Source organism: Mangifera indica, chromosome 12 (assembly GCF_011075055.1).
Source record: "Mangifera indica cultivar Alphonso chromosome 12, CATAS_Mindica_2.1, whole genome shotgun sequence".
Lineage (NCBI taxonomy): Eukaryota > Viridiplantae > Streptophyta > Magnoliopsida > Sapindales > Anacardiaceae > Mangifera > Mangifera indica.
The window spans coordinates 1,086,438-1,107,962 of NC_058148.1; the positions used below are offsets into that span (position 1 = coordinate 1,086,438).

Here is a 21,525-nt window from a genome sequence, read left to right on the forward strand (position 1 = left end):
GCAACGGAGAGAGACAAGGAGGGAATGTCAATCCTCGTCCCCTTCCTAATAAGGGATATCAATCCCCATCTCTGGTCTGTCCCCGCTACAGAGATGAAAATGATTTTTCATCCTCTCGTTGTCTTCGCAGAAAAAAATCCTCTCCCCATACCCACAAAAAAAGAATCTCTTCTTTATATCTTTTAAACACAATATAAATATATTAAATAATAAAATTAAGTAAAATTAAAATTAACTAACTATTTCAAATATCATAAATATAATATATTAATTATTTTAATATGCACAACAAAAGCCTAAATAAATTTGAAAAACATAAATAATTTAAAACTATAAAAATATATTAGTATTTTAAATAAATATATTAATATAAAGGACGGGGATAGGGACGGGGAGGGGACTCATGTATCCCCATTCCGGCCCGTCCCTTATTGCGGAGATTTTTTTATCCTTGTCCCTGTCCCCTTCCCCGTTTCTATAGAGGAATCTTCTCCCAATTAGGGTTAGGGAGGGTCGACGCCCTTAAAGTCGGCCCCAAATTGCTATCCGTATCCTAGACCTCTAGCTGGGTCCTGTTTTGGCTCGTTTGACCCGAATTCAGACCCAAATAAAAAAATTACCATAAGTTATCTTACAAAACTCTGATTTTGACGTTTTAAATACCAAAATTCTCAGATTCTCATATAGAATCTAGCTAAATAAATATTTAAAGCAAAAAAATGCCAATAACTAAACTTTTCTCCCTAAAAAAATTCAGAAAAAATATGAATTTGTTCATAAATTTAACATTCAAAGCAAGAGAGAGATTAAACTTGATTCTAATATCAAATGTTGGACGTAAATTTATGTCTCTATCTATGCACTAATACAAAGATAGAAACAAAATATAATTAGCGAAATATAAAACTACTAACCTCCTGTTATTGCTTGAAGATTTGCTGCAGATTAAACCTTTGAAACATGCTTGTATTTTTGTCTACTAGGTGTTTCAATTTCACACAAAAATGTTGTATGTGTCTATTTTTTGAAAAGCCCTACCCATGGACCCTATCTTTGTTGCTCATATCCATCTCTAATTAAAGATGGAAACTGAAGGATGCGGAGTTATGGACCGCATTATGTAACTCCTTGTGACTTCATTTTGTTAACTTTAAGAAGTGAGCAGTTACATGGAAATAATTTGTGGAAAAGAAACCGTCATTTTGCCCTAACTTTGCAGTGTTGTTGTTCATCAACAATGCATAGAGCCGCAATCGAACCAAGATATGTTGGGCTTAAGTTCAATTTGATTGAGTTTAAGCAAGGCTTGAGCATAAGAGTTGTAAGCTCTAGCTCAAGATAAGAGTTATTAACTCAAGCTCAACTTGATAAATCACAGTTAAATAGTTTACATATTTATCAATTATTTTTTATATTCAAAGTTTGACATTAGATTATATTTGCAAATTTTAAAATCTAAGAGGGTCAAAGTAATTTATCATACTAAGATAAAAAAGTTTAGAAAAAATGGTTATATGTAAGATTTTAAGAATATAATTACAATATTTTAAACTTTTAAAAGTTTATATATACTCAAACAAAGTTGCGAGTTCACGAAATTACTAAACTCAAGTAAATACTTGAGTTGTTTGAGCTTAAGATTTACTTTCAAAGAATTTGTACAATGTATCGATTTTTGTAGATCTTTAATATTAATTTTTAGAGTAATACTATGTATACCAATTTTAGGTACATAAATATATATATATTTATATGTATCATCGAATAATTGAATATTTTTTTATCATTAATTTAAAATTATCTAATTGTCTGATCATATATAAGTTTATATATATTTGTGTATCTAAAATTGATATATATTTATATATTTAAAATAAATATACATAGTTTTATTGTAATTTTTAATGATAGAAATAATTTCTAAATATTATTTACTAAATTTACTCGTATTTTTTTAGTTATATTTTATTTTTTAACAGCTTTTTTCGTTTCTTTATATTTCAAAATTCAAACAAGATTTGTTCGACTACAATATGATAAAACAAGGAGTGAAACCCAGTGGAAACTACGTCGTATTAAAGAGTTAAATTCCTTTGTAACATTGACGCATTTCAATATTTCCAGCGATCTCCGGCCAACAGAGCCCGCCATGAGTGAAGACTGGAGACGAAGATCGTTGCCTTCTCTGCTGTTATTCTTCTCCGTTTCTCTACAATTCCTCTCCGGTTCGTCTCGATTTCCGATTTATTTGAATTTTTTTCATTAATTTCATAGCCAACTCGTTGAAATTATTCATATTTGGTCTTATTTTTATTTGTTTATTTATTTATTTGATTGATTTTTCCTGTTATGAAATATAGGAAATTTATATTAAATCTAAATTTGTTTGACATATTGATATGAATTGAACCGTTTCGTGATTTGGCTTAGAATTTGAAAATCGGAAGGGATAAAGATGGATTGAATGGTTTTAGTGTATTAAAGGTGCTGGGATTATCATGAATTGTCTGTGGTTTTGTAATGGAGGCGGTAGTATTGGTGGGAGAAATGGCTGTGACAGGTGTTGGTATGACGATGGGTAGAGGGTGGTGATATAAGGAGGTGGAAGTGGGATCTTGCTTGTTTGTTTTTAGGTTGAATCAGGCTATTGATATGACATGACTAGGGGTGGATTAAAGCTGAATCAAGCCAGAATAAGGGATAGTTTGAGATCGGCTTGAATCCAGAATGGTGAGCTTGAGTTTGAGTTGGAACTGTTTTGAGTGGTGTACAATGATACCAGATTAGAATCCGGAGAAGAAGAAGAATCGTAAGAGAGAAGTGCATCAGTGAAGATTACTGGTGAGCCCTTGAACTTGAGCCAAACATAGACTTGAGCCCAAACTGGCTTGGCTTGAATCCGCCCTTATAGATGAGGGTATGAGAACATATGAGAAAATTTTTGTTATTGACAAGTGAATATTGGGTTTTTGATGAGATATATATGATCTTGTCGAGGGTTTGTAGTTGCTATTTTATGAATTTGAAATTAAAAGGAGTTTCTGATTTTTTTTTTATTGACATGTTATTGACAAGTGAATCTTGCGGAAGAATCACTGGCAGGGCTTGTTATTGACAAGAGAGTATTGAGTTTTTGATGAGATATATATGAATTTGAAATGAAAAGAAGTTTCTGAATGAGAACCTCCATGGTTCTGGGTTATGGCTATGGGGAGTTGTGGTGTCACTGGAATGTAATCATGGTGGCTTTGGCTACTTTCAATTAAGTTTCTGAATTTCTCTACAACTTGAGCATGCTTCACATTTAGCAGCAAGTTCTTATTTTTTGAAACACAGCATGTTACAATGCAGATAAATGCATGAAAAATGTGGTGAAAGAAAGTGTTATTAGATGCAACAAAAGAGATGTGCTGAAACATTCTCAACAACTATATTTAGAAGACTGTTATAGCAAAGCTTATATACTGCTTTAAAATAACAGTAAATTATGTGCACTAACGATGAGCAATAATTTGTGTACTAACAATGATGTATCCTCATGTGATTGGTTCATTTTAAATCAAAGATAACGTAACATCTAATCATATTGTGACACGCTATCTTGAACATACAATTTAACACACATTGTTAGTGTACATAATCTTACCCTTAGAATGGGTCTCTATTCTAAGCAATTGCTGCAGATAAACCACTCAGAGTGTGATTCTCCTTTGCTTTGCTATATGCATACATTTATATTTCTGCTTGCTTTCAGATACTTCAACAGTCTGCACAAGTCAGAGTTAAGAATAAACCTTTTGATAATTGCACTATCTGCTGCATATGCAGATAAGCTTTATTTTAGCCACCATTAATTTGGATGATGTTTAGGCAACATCCAAACATAAGAACTGCCACAACTCCATACATTTTTAGTTCCTACAGGCCCTGGATTTTGCTTGTTGTAACTAATTTTCATTTTTTTAATACTGATTTCTAGCTGAAGTGAATTGGAACAGTGCTTTACTTTCTGTTTACTGAGTTCATGTCATGCATGACCTCCACTTTCGCAACCTTTAGCCCATCATAAGCATTAAACATATTGAGCTGAATTGGTGTCACGTGTACAATTTCTTTTAAGAGTTTTCACTTATATCCTTTTTATCTTATTTCTTCAGCCTTGTCTGATGACTCTTCGAATTCAAAAAAGGGGAACCAAGCTGAAAGTCATGCTACTTCAAGTAGTAAAACTGGGGCCAAGATTCTAATTGTTTTACTTGCAATTGTGGCTGTGGGTTTGTTTTCTTTTTTCCTTTTCAAGCTATGGCAAAAGAAGAAAAGAGAAGAGCAGTATGCCCGTCTTTTGAAGTTGTTTGAAGAGGATGATGAGCTTGAGGTTGAACTTGGCCTCCGAGACTGACGGGTATCATCTGTAGAAACCATTTTCCTTATATCAGGTTATGAGAATTCGCTCTGTTTTCCTTGTCTCAATTACTATCATTTTGTTCTTTGTCTTTCACAAACGCTAGTATGTAGTTGTTAATATTCATGACATTATCTTTTCATGGTGCACATCTTTCAGGTTTAAGTGCCATGCCATATTCGGGAAACATATACCACTGTGGTGAGATTAGGTATTGTGCAATTATATTCAAATGAAAATATTATTGTGAATTTAATTTCCTCTTGTTAAAAAAGGGAAAACACCATTTGTATGCTATGTTTTGGGGGGCTTATTCAGATCGCGTAAAAATACACTCGGTGTCCATTTACATGTGTAAAAATATTTAATATTTTGGTGCTTTGATTCTTTGAAGAAGTGTTAAACTGAAGGTTATCTTGGTGTGCCTTGAAGATGTTTAAAAGGCAAATGCCCATGATTTATTTGCTTGAATAAAAGATGAAATATGACTCTTGTTAAAACTTTTGGTGGTTGGTAGACAAAATTTGTTCAGATAATCAATTTTTGTTTGTGGAGGAATACTTTATGCAATTATTTATATAATAAAACTGTGTATTAATAATTAGTACTAATTTAATTATATAATAAAATTATGTGTATTAATAATTAGTACTAATTTAATGTGTATTAGTGATGAAGTGTTACTATATGTAGAGTTACAAATGAGTTGAACTGAATAGTGTTTGGTTTGAGTTTGACTTGATTGCATATACAGGTGGATTTGGGTTGGGCTGAGTCTAAACATCCCTTAGCTCGTGTTCAGATCGGACAAAAAATGGTCTAATTTGAACTTGGTTTGAGTTTGTCGAGTTAAAATTAAGTCTGGTTTGGATGAAAAATGACTCAATTCGGTGCGGTTCGAGTTTGACTCAATTTTGTAGCTTGAATCAATGATTCAAATTCGTAGTTCGGTTCAATTTGAATTAATGGTTTGATTGATTGTACGAATATATGGGTCGAGTTCGTGGTTCATTGACAAAAAGATATAGTTGTACTCAAATAATATTTAAAATTTTTAATTCAAATTGATCCGATTCACGAATTTGAACTGCCAATTTGAATTAGTAAATTCAAACTGATTCAAATCGAATTGAGTCACGAATTGGAACTAATGATTTGAGTCATGAATTCGAGTCAGATTTGAGCTGAAAAACTTTTTTTTTGAGTTGGGTTTGAATTAAAAAATGAGTCAAATCTTTCGATTCAAGTTAGTTCAAATTTTAATCAAATGAATTTGAACTAAGTTAAATTGAATTGAATTGAATTAACTTTTAAGATTTAGTCAGTTTGGATCATATCTAGCCTTAATTGTATATATAAGGCTCAAACTCATTGAATTGGTAGGATTTTACCTTGAGCTTGCCTTTGAGACAAAAACAATTGGCTTAAACTCAACATTGAGACATAAACGGGTGGTGTGAGCTTGGCTCAAAATTTTTTTAATTCCTTAAATTTTAAAAATATACACTCAAAACCTGAAAACGTATAAATTTATCAATTACCTGTATGAATTTATCAATTACCCTTTTATTCAAAGCTTAAAAGAAAAAAAATTTAAAAGTGTTAACGTAATATTTGAAACTTGTAGGGGTTTATTATTATTTTACTCGAGTCAAGTGAGCTTGTGAGCTCACTGAGCAAGCCAACATCAAATTCAAGCTTAGTTTAAGAGTTGAATTAGAGTGGCTTGATTCAAGACAAGTTGAGTTGTGATTTACTTGTGATAGTTTTATTCCTTTGCAAGTTTAAATATGTGATTGAATGATTTTAAATGAGAGATAAAATATCATCTAATCATATAGTGATATGTCATTATTAAAACATAAAAAGGTTATCATTATTAATATATATTATTTTACTCTTATTTATTTTAGAATTTTTTTTATATAAAGTGAGAGTGGTTTAAGACAAAGATAGTCCCACAACCTCATATTAATGATTGTGAGTCATCATTGCTAGCACACAAGCAATTGCATGTATCATAAGTATTCAAAGCCAACCATAATAATGGTATTGTGGTGAGCATAAGGACAAATTTAACGCGTGACATTCTTTTATTAGATTTGAACATTCATGTGAAGTTACATCAATTATATCAAATAAGTGAAACTTTAAATCTAGTGATTAATTCTACAATTAAGATTAGATTTGAACTAAATCGAATTCAAATTTGAGTTTGCTTCAATAGAGTTAAACTTGAGTTTATCGAGCTTATTTTAAAGTTGTTCAAGCTTGACTCGTTTGAGAGGAGTTTAACTTAAATTTGGCTCGAGTTCAAGCTCAAATCAAGCTTCAAGCTCGGTTCAATACTAAAACGATATCATTTTAATGCGTATTAATCAAAACGATGTTGTTTTAGTTAATATATATTGAATTTTTCAAGTTTGTGAGCTTTACCAACCAAACATTTCTAAAACTTGAGTTTGAAAATATTAAACTCTTAAGCTCGAACTCGAATCCAACCCTACTTATAAAAAATGCGATAAGTTAAAAGTTTAGTCTTGATTTATCATCAAGAAGTTTTAAACCCATACCCTCTTTGTTGTTTGGGTGCCTTTACCTTTGCCAGATATTAATGTGTAGTTATATGATTAAGTATTATTTTATTTTTAATTTAAAATTATCCAACAATATGAAGACACATTAGTGTTTGCATCTATTGTCAATGGCAGACCCATGATTTTTAACCCCTTAAATTTTAAAAATTTACGCTCAAACCTTATAATGTATGAATTTTTCAATTACCTCTTATATTCAGAGCTAAAAAAATTAAAAAATTTAGAGTGTAAACGTAATATTTGAAATTTGTAGGGGTTTATCGTTATTTTATTCAAGGTAAGTGAGAGCGAGAGCTTGAGCTCACTGATCGAGCCAACATCAAGTTTAAGTATAGTTTGAGAGTTGAACTAGAATGGCTTGAGTCAAGACATGCTGAGTTGTGATCTACTTGTGAGCGGTTTGACTCTTTTACAAGTCTAAATATGTTTGTCAATTAATTAGTGAAAACTTTGTAAAACCACATAATTTTGAGCAATGAAAATAATACAATATCAACAAATGAAAGAAAAAGAGAGAGAGAGAAAAAAAAAAAAAAAACAAGGATCAACTTAAATTCAAGTTGGAATGTTATACTTGAACATTGGAATATTTGAATGTCTAGTATTTAAATATGAAAAAAAAGTTAGAATGATGTAAATAATTGAGTGAAATAATTTTTTATTGTGTTATTATTGATATATAGTAAAGTTGAATTTATACATGAATGTTATATAATATATTGGAAATAAAAATCACAAAATATATATATATATATATTACACAACATATAATAGGTAAGAATATATTTCAAATATATTTTAACATTCTCCCTTAAACTCAAGTGGACAAAGAGTTTGCTAATTTGAGTTTATGATATAAGTCATGAAAACGTTCTAGAGGATGGGCTTTGGTAAAGACGTCGACTATTTGATTAATGAAAGATATAAAAGCAAGATTAAAAGTCCATGATGATGAACAAAATGACAATCAATCTCAATGTGTTTAGTACGCTCTTGAAAAACATCATTGTGGACAATCTGAATTGCACTTTGATTATCATAGCCAATGGTTGTGGCTTTGGTTGAGGAGACTCCCATATCCTACAACAACCATCAAAGCCAAAGAAGTTTAGAAGTAGTGTTTGCAAGCGCTTTATACTTTGCTTCTGTACTTGAGCGAGAAACGATAGTTTGCTTTTTACTACATCAAGAAATGAGAAAATCTCCTAGAAAGAAGCAGTAACCAGTGGTAGAACGTCTATCTATAAGATCACCAGAGCAGTCAACATCTGAATATACACGTAACACAAGTAATGATTGGGCAGAAAAGTGAAGGTCGTGAAACAAGGTGCTTTTGTTGTATTGAAGGATATGAAGTATAGCTGTAAAGGGAGTATTACGAGGGGCAACCATAAATTGACTAACAATATGAACAATATATGTTATGTTTGGTCGAGTGGTAGTTAAGTAGATAAGACTTCCAAACAACTATCTATAAAGAGTAGGATCATCTAAAATAGTTCCCTCTGTTGGAGAAAGTTTGACATTAGCTTCAAGTAAAGTGCTAACAATTTTATTATTTGTCAAGTCAGCATGAGATAAAAGAGTAATAACATATTTAGCTTAAGATAAATAATAGCCATCACCATTAGAAGAGACTTCTAACCTAAGAAAACAAGTCAAGTGACCTGGATCCTTTATTTCAAAATGTGTGCTGAGAAATTGTTTTAACTTTGTAATACCTTGGATATCATCACTAGTAATTATCATATTATTAACATATAATAATAACATGATGTACTCTCTCTCAGTTCTACGAATGAAGAGAACATTATCATAAAAGCTAAAAGAGAACTCAAATTGACTATTGGTAAAGCTGAATTTAGCAAATCATACTCTTGGAGCATACTTGACAAACTTTACCAAATGGATAACTATATCCAAGTAGAGGTTTCATATAAACTTTTTCAAAAAGGTCCCCATTTAAAAAGACATTTTTCACATCCATCTAAAAAATGAGTTATTTTCTAACAACTATAGTTGTTATAAGACTTCGAATTGAAGTGATTTGAGCTACTGAAGCAAAGGTCTCCTTATAATCAATGTCATATTCTTGAGTAAACCTACCATTTGCCACCAATCGAGTTTTATAGAGTTTCACTAAGCCATCTACATGGGTTATATTTTTGTAAACTTATTTACATCTCACTATAGATTTACCAAGCGATAAGTTAACCAAGTCCCGAGTATGCATTTTTGTTAAGGCCTGCAATTCTTCTTGCATTGCTTGCTGCCAAAGAGGATTTGTACTAGTTTTTATGTAAGAAGAAGGTTCACACAAAGAAACAATAACAAAGTAACAACAACAAAGTAACAACATAATCATGTAGATAAGATGGTGGTTTAAAGTATTTTAGTAGGTTTGTTAGAGGAATTTGAAAGACGTTTAGAATTTGTTTACAGGCTCGATGCTTTAACTCCGGTTGGAGTATAATTGTTAATATGTCTTGCATTAAAAATGGGAAGAGAAGATGAAGTGGTTTCATCATCATTGTTAGGAAACAACTCTACAAATGGATTTGTGAAAAACATTGAATTGTTTTTAGACAAATGAAAACCATATAGAGTATAAAATATTTTATGTTCCCAAAAAGTAACATATCGAGAAATACAAAAATGTTTAGAAACAGGATTTTAAGAGCGATAACCTTTATGTTCAATACCATAATCCAATAAACAACATAATCTAGAACGAGGTTTTAGTTTTGATTGCTTATACAGTTATAGGAAGACAAAACAAATAGATCCAAAAACTCTAAGATTATTGTAAGTAGAAGTTTTACCATACAACCATTCATAAGGACTTTGATTATTAGTCACTATAGTAGGAATGCAATTGACTGTGTATAAGCTATAAGAGTTGTTTCACCAAAAACCGCTTAAGGTACAATACAAAGATAAAAAAAGTACGAACAGTGTCTAAAATGTGTCTATGCTTACATTCTACATGACCATTTTGCTGGATGTGTTAGGACAAGACCTATGAACAACAGTGTCATGTTGGGAGAGAATAACAAAGAGTTTAACATCTTTATATTCCATAACATTATTTGTTCGAAGAATTTTAATGACACCAGAAAATAATTGATTTTTGACAAAAGCAGCAAAACTTGCACAAATTTCAGGTAATTGAGAACAATTTTTCATAAGATATATCCGAGTAACCTGAGAGAAATCATCAACAAAAATCACAAGATTGGTAGTACCTCTTATAGTAGGTATGAGAGATGGTCCCCAAATATCAATATGCACAAGATTAAAAATAGCTGAAGAAACAGATGTGTTATTATTAAAAGGTAAAACATGATGTTTGCCAAGTTCACATGAAGCACAATCAAAATCATTATTTTTAACGTTCGCTAAAATACCACTAGAATATAAAGATTTTAATCAAGAAGAGGAAATATGACTGAGACAAGAATGCCAAACAAAGGAAGATAAAATGACAACATACTTTGACACATTAGATGTAATTCGTGAAGACAATTGAAGGGATATTAGCTTAAACGGACACCTTTACATTCAATTCCAAAGATTTGTCGCGTCTATGGATCTTGCACAAAATAATCATGACGAGAAAAATGTACTTCAAGACCATAATCACATAATTGTCTGGTAGAAATAAAATTTAGTGAGAGTTTAGAAACAAAAAATGCATTAGATAACAATAAAGTAGAAGTAGAGATGTCACCAATATTATTGATATATAAACAAGAGTTATCAGCAATACGAATAATAAGAGAAAATGATGTTGTGTTTTTAGATTTAAAAAGACAAAAATTCGCAGTTATGATTGCAACATGTAGAGTCAAGGTACCAAGAAAAAGATGGACTTGAGGTGACTAACAAGATAGAAGAATTAGAGGTACCAATGATTGACTAAGTTAAGACTTATTTAAGAGTCTTGAGGTCTATCTTACTAAGAAACTCATTTATTATTGAAGAGTTACTAGAAAATGAATCCTTGTTGTTAGTGGAAGCTTTACTAGATTTAAAGTTGGTTTGATTGTACTGTCTAATGTCTTTCTTGGATTGTAGCTTGAAACATTTGGAAATAACATGTCCTGATTTATGATAGTAATGACAAATCACTTTACACTATGATGATTGTAATGATAATAAAGCTAAAGTAGCCAAAACAATATCAATGAATTGACAAGATTTCATAGTAGCAAGTAGGGTCTCTTTAATACATAATTTTATAACCATAGTGTCAAGATTGGGAAAAGAATCTCTATGTAGTAAAGAAGATAAAACTGATTCAAACTCATCATTTGATGCCATAGTAAACTAATAACTCAAAACTCATCTCATTCTTTTACATAAAGTGCAACATCACGAGGGTCATGCCATTTTGGTTCAGATAATGATAATTGATCTTATAAAATAGTTATCTTTGAGAAAAATTCATTAATAGATTAACCTGGTTTTTGATGTATATGACAAAAATTACCACAAATTTGAAATCGATGAATGGTATTGATAGTAGAGTAGTGTTTAGCAACTCATAATTCTTTAGTAGTCTCGAGATGCCCAAATCGAAGTTTGATAGATGAAACACAAGTGTTATGGAACTATGTAATAATTTGATAGTTTTTATTATCTCATTCTTCAAATATCTCGATATGATTGAATGTTTTCACACCTTCTCTTTTGATTGGTTGCAGAATATTACCAATAACATAACGCCATGGTTTTCTATCCTTGAGAAAGCCATACATCTCATGAGCCAAGATAATATAATTAATACCGTAAAGAATGGTACTTAGGGCTCAGCTCGATTTTTTAATGGCCGGCTCGAGCTTGACTCGAGCCGGATTCAGCTTGGCTCGAGTTCGGTTCGTTTTCGGTTCGACTCGATAACGGCTCGGCTCGGCTAGTTTTTCATATCAAAATGACACCGTTTTGTGTATATATTGGGATCAAAACGATGTCGTTTTGTATAAAAAAATTTTAAAAAAATATACCGAGTCAGCTCGGGCTCGACTCGAGCTCGATCGAGCCGAGCAGAGCCCGGCTCGTTTCGGGCTCGAACTGAGCCGAGCTCGAACTCGAGCTGGCTTGACTCGAATCCAGCCCTAATGGTACTAATCGGATGAGAGATATCTGCGTTTGCTAGAAACAGAAAAGCCTATATAATGTAACTTAGTGCGATAGGCTCAACCCAACCAACAAGATATTTCTACTAACAATCCAAGCCCAAAACAATAACTAGGGCCAACACGACACAACACAATCCAATTGCAATATGTTATTAATTCAAGCCCAACCAATAACAATGAAACCAAGTCCAATAATTCAGAATTAGCTAACACTAAAAAATTCAACCCAAAATAAAACAACCAATTGTCCAGCCAATTGCAATTAATGAATCCAAGCCCAATCCAACAATGACCCAATAGCAATAATTATAGAAGCCCGATCCACCAAATTCACCAAAATCCTTCAATAGGCAGTATCCAATACCACAAACCTAAACCAAGAAATATTCAACCAGATCAAGGAAAATGAAGATGCAACTCGCAGGGGGAGAGATGCAACCACAGTTGAAGAACTGCAGGATAGTGACTATTGTAGAAATCAACCACCACATAAAATCACTGGAAATCCTTTGAGTGAGACAAGATAGAACCTGGTTGGTGGGGAAGAGTATCGTCTGTTACACTGCCAGAAAAAAACAGGAAACAAACCTGGACTGACGGAGAAGAGGGCCGTCTGTAACAGCGCCGATGAGTCATGACTATAATAGCGTTGATGAATCACGGTTGGCACGCCACCAGAAAAATAAAAGAAGAACCTGCGTAGGCCGATTGTGATGACCAAAAAAAGGCAAAAGGAAAACCCACAAGAGAAGGTAACAGGAAAGATAGCCTAGACTAGGATGCAGTGTGAAAATTTAGAAATCCGGTGAACCTACAAAGATGGCCAAAAGGGAAAAGACACTGCCGAAAAGATACTAATCGGCTGAAACAGAAAAACTTCCTGTTGTGTTGGGGTCAAATTGTGAGTTCTCAAAATAAGAGGTGGCCGCTGTAATTTAAAAATAATGAAACCTTGTTTTAAGGGGTGAAAAGGAAAATTTCTAAACTAGTGGGGTAGGTTCGATACCATGTAAATAATTGAATGAAATAATTTTATATTGTACTGTTATTGATACATAGCATAGCTGAATTTATACGTGAATGTTCATAAAATATACAAGGAAATAAAAATCTTAAAAAAACAAGATTACACAACATATAAGAGATAAGAATATACTACAAATATATTTTAACAAATGATATAGTTAAAAATTTTCAATTTAATATGATTTTCTATTTCGATATATTTTGAAATCTTGTTATTCTGAATTGTTTGAAAACTTGGGTAATTTGATATATTAAAAGCTTAATTTTTATTTTTAATATAATCTAGGATATTTTGTTAAAATCTCATATGTTATTTTATATGAAAATATGTATTCAAAACCTTAATTTTTATTTGAATATAAGTTTGATGTTTTGATGGGATAATGGAATAATTTACTATGAGTCTTTGACATATAATTGCAAGCCACTTACATAAATTAGGTAATTAAGACATCTATAAATGTATAACATTCAACCAAGAAAAAGAAAAGATGCACAAATTATTAATTGATTTATAAATCTGCAACATAAATTTTATGGTAAAATAGTGTTTTTAAAATAATACAATAGAAGAATATTTGAACTCTCAATTTGAAAATAGGCTTTAACAAACAAACAAATTAGAAATTCGAAAGTGAAGAATTAATCAATATTTATAGAGGATTTGGGCTCCCATTTTGAAATTAGAAATAGCGACAATGGTAATTAACAAGGGTGCTGCACAATGTTATGCATATTTAATAGAAATTGCCGGTAAGTGCAGATTTGCCAAAACGATTCAAGAAGTACTTTGTATATTGCCAGTATCGATCAATGATATCAATGCAGTGACAGTATCAAGCTACATAAATTTATAGGAAAATTCTTCTTCTATTAATTATAGTTCCTGTGCAGTTGATACGAACTTTAGGAGAACCACACCTCAAAAGCTAGTGATTGAGATGAGAGAGTCCAATGTCATATAAATCTCATACTAGTTATTCATACTTTTTAATGTAGGATCTAACTCTCATACCTTACATTTGAGATCCTAACATACCACCACGCACCGTAGCCCCGATGCCCACGCGGGCTGGCTGTGCACTAATTTCCTGCTAGCCTTGGGCGAGCACTGTAATGCTAGCATCACCACCCGTGCTACATAATTGCAATTGGGAGACATGGTGATGACTCTGATACCACTGATAGGTCCCAGTCAAAGCTAAATAGATTTTTGATGTAAACAATATTCTTCTCTTCGCATCAACTGGAAAAGAGTTTAAATACAAAAATGAATTAACTATTTTTCCTAATTCTCAGATGATATCTCTGAGTGCTTACATGTTCCAGACCACGTCTTGCATAATATGTGCGTACATGTTCTAGACCACGTCTTGCATGTACCCTGTACACGTTCCATGCACTTGCGTGTCCCCTATACGTGTTCCATGCATTAATCAACGTCTTGTATAATACGTGCGTACATGTTCTAGACCACTTCTTGCATGTCCCCTGTACGTGTTCCATGCATTAATCAAGGTATTTTGGATTTTTAATGGGCACTCTCTTGGACCTCCTTGGCTCATCATGTACACAAGTTACTTGTTAAATCTTGTTTATTTTTCTTCTTGATGATTTATCTCCTCTCTTATAATTTCTCTTATTCAAGATTGCTAGAATAGCTATGTCCTATGATTTCTCTCGTTAAAGATTGTTGAACAACTATGTTTTCTTCATTTATTTTGCTACAGTAGTTGTATAGTTGATTACTCTTTGTATATTATTTTACTTCATTTTTTATTTTACATCATGTATGATTTATTGTTAAACAGGCATGTTTATAACGAGTTATCCCATATGAATAAAATATATACAACTTTTTTATTTTTATTTTCTGTAATTGTATCAAAGCAAAATAAGAGCTTCACTTGATTTCACTTTTTTTCGTTGTTCTATCAAAACCACCATGTTTGAAAATTCATCTTTCCACTTTCATCAACCCTTTAAGGTTGATGACTCTAATAATTTTCAAAATCCAAACAACCATTTTCATCTTCCCCATTCTGAAAATCTTGGAGCTGTTCTTGTCTCTTTTCCACTTGAGATAATTATATCACCTGGAGCCGAGCCATGACATAGCTTTGTTTGCGAAAAAGAAATTGGGATTCGTTGATGGCACAATTCCAAAACCTATGACAAAAAATCCTCTTTTTTCTTCTTGGAAGTGAGCAAATGATATGGTGTTCTCTTGGTTGCTTAATTCTATTCACAAAGATATAGCACCGAACATTATATATTTTGGTACAACCTTTTCAGTTTGGAAAGATCTTCGAGATTGTTTCTCTCCAAGTAACAATCCAAGAATTTTTCATCTACAAAGAACCATTAACACCATGGAGCAAATAGCTGATTCTGTCACCATATATTTCAATCATTTAAAGGGCCATTGGGATAAACTCTTAACTTATTTTCCTTTACCTGCTTGTTCATGTGCTGCCAAAAAGGGAATATTTTATTTTTATAATAGGCAACAACTCACATAATTTTTAACTGGCCTTCATGATTCATGTAGTGCTGTTAGAAGCCATATTCTCTTGATGGACCCTTTACCAAGTGTAACCAAGGCCTGTTCCTTGGTGTTACAAGAGGAAACTCAATGAGGTCTTCAAGCTTTTTGGCTAACCCCAACTAAATGAGCAGCCTTAGTAGCATAAAAAAATTTCAGTAATGCATCACACCTCTGTTGTGATCATTGCAATAGAGAAGGCCACTAAGGCTACATGTCATAAGCTTCATGGTTTTCCACCAAATTACAAAGGATGTGACAAATCAAATTATTGGTAAGCAAAATACAAAAGGATCTCATACATCCAGTATTGTTATGACCAATGCTAATGGCAATAATTCATCAACACAATTTACTCTAGAGCAATATTAGCAAATATTATGTCTCATCTAATCAAATAGCCAACAACAACCAACTATAAATCTAGCAGGCAATCTTGTATGGTTACCCTCATTTGATTTTTTAAATATATGGATCATTGCTTGGAAAAATTAAAAGATTAACATGTTGTTCGTTCATCTTCCATCGGTCTTCAAAATGGTTCAAATGCATATGTTTCAAGCACAAGATCTTGTAAATTGAATTCCAATATCACTCTAAATAATGTTCCTTTTGTTCCTACATTCAAGTTAATCTCATTTCTATTGCGAAAGTTAACCAAGAACTCAATTGTTGTATTACCTTCTATCTTAACTTTTGTGTTTTTCAAGATCTGTTAATGAAGACGGTGATTGGACTGGCGTGAACTCTATTTCTTTTCTCTGCAATCTCATGGCATAACTTTTCTAGTGCGCAAACAAGACCTTTGGCATTGGAGACTTGGTCCCTTCAAGTGCCAAATTAAATAAAATTGTTAGGCTTTCTTCTTATGTTTCAAATAATTTGGATTTTCATTATGATATTTTCCCTCTAACTAAACAAACTAGAGTTTCCTTTAATCTGAGTTCTATTAGTACTATTACTTGTTTTCAATTGATTCATCTTGATAGTTGGGGTAACTATTCAACCACTTCTAATTCTGGCGCACATTATTTCTTTTCTATTGTTGATGATTTTTTTCGTTGTACTTGGGTATTCCTCTTGAAACATAAATCTGAAATTGAACAATTACTAAAATATATATTTTTTCTTATGTTAAAACATAGTTTAATAGTCAAGTTCAACGAATACAATCAAATAATGGGATTAAACTTTTTTCTACGTCAGTAACTAGTTTCTTTAAGAAAATGGAGTCATTTACCAACATAGTTGTGTTTCAATACCATAATAAAATGGGGCAGTGAAACGTAGCCATCGCCACTTATTAGAGGTGACTCATGCTTTACGTTTTCATGCTGGGTTACCATTATCATTTTGGGGTGATTGTGTTTTAACAGTTGAGTATGTTATTAATTGTATCCTTACACCAATTTTAAATAATATCATACAACATGAACATCTTCTTAATCATCCACCTAAATATGATCATTTGTGTGTGTTTGCTTGTTTATGCTATGCTTCTATTGGTCATACAAATTTGGTTCTAGAGCAAGAATTTTTTTTTTTGTGGGATACCTACATGGACAACATGGTTATAAACTATATGACCTCATTAGTTGAAAATATTTTACAAGTAGGGATGTAATTTTTCATGAAACAATTTTTCCTTTAAAAAATGACTGATATTTTGACTCATTTTCACCTTTCATCCTTCCTAAACTAGCTCAAGGATGAACAAGTTTATTCAATAGATAACTCAAATCTTACCTATCCCAATAGCCAAAATTCTAGTGATTATACTAGTTGTTATGATAATCTTCTTGACTCTTCATGTAATAAAACAACTTCAATAGAGACACCAATTGAATTGGTCTCCTCAACTAAATTGGAATCAAACTTTGCACCCATCTTATCCCTAATTATACATGACATCACTCCACTTGTAACTGTAAGCAACCTGATTATCTTAAAGATTATATTCTTAATGCTATGGTTTCTAAATCAATTCCAACACCAATCTACTTGACATATAATTTAAAAAGTACTTATTTTCCTTTTTCTCAATATCTCTCATCTCAACATTTGTTTTCTTCACATAAACATTTTATTGCAGCCATGTCCTCATTTTTTGAACCTATTAGTTTTATTGAGGTTGTTAAGGATGCCTGTTAGCGTGAGGCTATGAAAGTAGAAATTAGTGCTCCTAAACAAAACAAAACTTAAACTCTCACAAAGTTATCTCATGGAAAAAAACCTATCGATTGTAAATGGGTATATAAAATTAAATATTATTCCAATGGTTCGATAGAACATTATAAGACTCACCTTGTTGCAAAAGGGTATACACTAATGGAGGGTCTAGATTACCATGAAACTTTCTCATCTGTTGCTAAATTGGTTCGCAAATGCTGATAGTAATAATTGATCTTTGTATAAATTGGATGTCAATAATGCATTTTTGCATGGTGATTTCAAGAGGAAGTCTACATGAAATTGCCTCTTGGTTTGTCATATCAAGGTGAAAATAATGTTTGTTGCGTATACAAATCTCTTTACAGGCTCAAGCAAGCATCCAAGAATTGGTTTTCTAAATTCTTTCAACAATTTAAGGCTGATTATTCTTTGTTCACAATGAAGACAAGTGATTCCTTTATTGTTGTTCTCGTCTATGTTGACAACATAGTTATCATTGGTACCTTTCCTAGAATTATTTCAAATCTTAAAAATTATCTTCACTCTCATTTCCACACTAAAGACTTGGGAGTTTTGAAATATTTTTTAGGCATTCAAGTAGTTCAATCTTCTAAAGAAATTCATCTTTGTCAAAGGAAATATGCACTTGAGATTCTTAAAGATATGGTCATGCTTGTGCTTGTACATCTCCATTTCTCATGGAGCAAAATTTGAAGATTCTTCCTAATGATGGTACTTTTTTGAGTGATCCTTCACAATATCGGTGTTTGGTTGGAAGACTTATATACTTGACTATTACTGTCCAGATATTGTATATTCTATTCAAATTTTAAGTTAGTTTATGAATGAACCTCGTGAACCTCATATGTAGGTTACTCTTTGAGTTTTGAGATATTTACAATCTGCCCTAGGTCAAGGAATTCTCCTTTCCTCTACTAACACTCTATAACTCTATGCCTTTTGTGATTTTGATTGGGCCACTTGTCCTACTTCTTGTTGATCTCTTACTGGATATTGTATTTTCTTGGGTAATAGTCTAATTTCTTAAAAATCAAAGAAACAAAGCACTGTTTCCCGTTCTTTTGCAGAAGCTAAATATCGCTCTATGGCAACATTACTTGTGAAATTCAATGGTTAAATTACTTACTAATGTACCTCAATGCTAATCTAGTGCAGCCTATGCAACTTTACTATGATAATCAAGCTGCTCTCCATATTGCTGTAAATCTAGTCTTCCATGAGTGAATGAAGCACATTGAAATAGATTGTCACCTTATTTGTGAAAAAAATTCAAGCTAAGCTTACTCATCCATCCCAAGTTCCAACCACATATCAAATTACATATATCTTCACTAAATCTCTTGGGGATGATCAATTTCAACGACTACTAAGCAAGTTGGACATTCTTAATATTTATGCTTCAACTTGATGGGGAGTGTTAAATCTTGCTGATTTTTCTTTTCTTCTATAATTTTTCTCATTCAAGAGTGCTGGAACAACTATGTTTTCTCCTTTTATTTTGCTACAAGAGTTATATAGTTGACTAGTAAATTATTTTGCTACAAGAGTTGTATAGTTGACTACTTGTAAATTATTTTACGTCCTTTTTTTTATTGTAAATTAGATATGATTTATTGCCAAACATACATGTATTTAAAGAGTTGTCCCATGTGACTAAAATATATCCATAATTTTTTTGTTTTTATTTTTTGTCATTACTCAATAGAAATAAGACATACTAGGCTGTTAATAGTAAGATGAAGTTTTGCCATGATGCTTGATGTTACTTTCTTTCAAGGCTGTGCGTGGTTTGATTTGATACGGTTTAAAAACTTTTTAAAATCAAATTAAAAAAAGATGTTTGAAAATTTTTTAAATCAAACTAAGCTAAACTGAAAAAATATGATTTGGTTTAGTTAGGATTATGATTTAAACATATTAAAAATTATTCACTTTTATATATATGGTGTTTAATAAATAATAATTAAATTATAATTTTGTAGAATATGAAATAAACATATATATAAAATAAATATGAAATATATATATAATAAACATGTAAAAAAAATGACAAAATAAATATGAAAAACAATTGGTACTACTAAATAATTATAGTAAAATTATATCAAATATGGTTTTATATATATATATATATTTAAATATGAAATACGGTTTAGTTCGGTTTAAAAATTGCTCAAACTACAACCCAAACTATAAACCATTTTTCTAAAATTTATCAATCTAAATTAAACTATTTTATAAACCAAATCAAACAAAACTATAATTTTTGAGCAATTAGACATAGTTTTACGGTTTGAACAAATTATGTACACCTCTACTTTCTTTTAACATAATTTTACAATTTTTATACAATTAATTATTAAATATATAATTTGAATTATTTTATCTTAAAAATATACTGATTTTGATAGAACACCTACTCTAAATTGATGGACGAGGTATGGGGTTGAAATCCTAGCAATGAAAAATTTTTATATTCAAGTCTTTGTTTAAAACAAATTGAATCTTTTATGGTGATATTAGTAATCAAGTATGACCGGCGCTATTGCTCGATCAAATTGTGAACTAGAACAGTTCGAATAGTTGGACTATAGTCCAAATGATTTTTCCACAAACCATTCTTGTTATACTTAGCGGGTGGTGGCTGGACTGGCCGTCCAGTTTTTAAAACTATGTTATAAAGTATTAACTTGAAAGTGTTATGAAACCCAAAAAAATCAAATAGGAAAAATGCAAAAACCCAGCAAAGAGAATAAGTTTATATCTTTGAAATAGAAAGCAAGGCTTTACGCAGTTAAAATAAATATGACGGTTACAAAGATGAAATAATAACAACTGATTTAAAAAGGTGTAATCACTGAATTTAGTATGAACGTGACAATATATATAAAAAGGTTAAAAAATTAGGTAAGTATTTTATCGAGAGTAATGATACTATGTGCATTTAAAATAAGTCTCAAACTGGGTATCAACGATGATAGGTCACTATGTGATTGGAGAAACCCACTTGTTGACCGTATATCATCCAAGTTAGTAGCCCAACCTGCATTAGTGTATCTTTCTGGTATTAAAGGAACAACTGCATAAAAATACAACCCATAATACGTGGTTCCTTTGAGATATCTTAGCAACCTCTTGCACGATTGCAAATGTTACAAAGTGGAAGCCTGCATATACTGGCTTAATTTGTTGACAACATAGGCTATATTAGGCCTAGTGATGGTTAAATATTACAGAACCAATTATCTTCCTGTAAAGAGTACCACAAAGAAAAGACTCACTGTCGTGCAATGAGATATTCACAGATGGGACCGTTGGTGTTGGACAACTTTTTGCTTCAACAAGATTTACCACGGAAGTAAAGGTTTCAACATAATTCAGCCCAAGTGTTTGCTGGAAACCCTTGACCACTAATCTTGCTTTATATTTTTCTATGATCAGTCAGCCTCGTACTTTATTCTGAAAACCCATTTTCACCTAATAATATTCATGTCAGGAGAATAAGGAACTAATTCCCATGTTTTGTTCTTTTGAAGAGCCTTAAATTTCTACTTTCATAGCATCTTACCAGTGAGAAGATATCAAAGCTTCTTGCACGGATTCTGGTTCTTATGATACAAA

General features: G+C 31.7%; 1 protein-coding gene across 1 annotated transcript; it reads left to right on the forward strand.

Moving 5' to 3' along the window:
- The first annotated feature begins 2,016 nt into the window (after positions 1-2,016).
- LOC123192482 lies at positions 2,017-4,902 on the forward strand. The gene is made up of 3 exons (XM_044605056.1): positions 2,017-2,225; positions 4,158-4,436; positions 4,562-4,902. The coding sequence occupies exons 1-2, from the start codon at positions 2,150-2,152 to the stop codon at positions 4,397-4,399; spliced, it is 318 nt and encodes a 105-aa protein (XP_044460991.1). The 5' UTR covers positions 2,017-2,149; the 3' UTR covers positions 4,400-4,436; positions 4,562-4,902.
- The last annotated feature ends 16,623 nt before the right edge of the window (positions 4,903-21,525 follow it).

Excerpts from the sequence above, each read along its gene's own strand:
- LOC123192482 (XM_044605056.1), top strand. The coding sequence starts at position 2,150 with ATGAGTGAAGACTGGAGACGAAGATCGTTGCCTTCTCTGCTGTTATTC. Across the intron at positions 2,226-4,157 it reads TTCTCTACAATTCCTCTCCG|CCTTGTCTGATGACTCTTCG; the intron begins GTTCGTCTCGAT and ends TTATTTCTTCAG.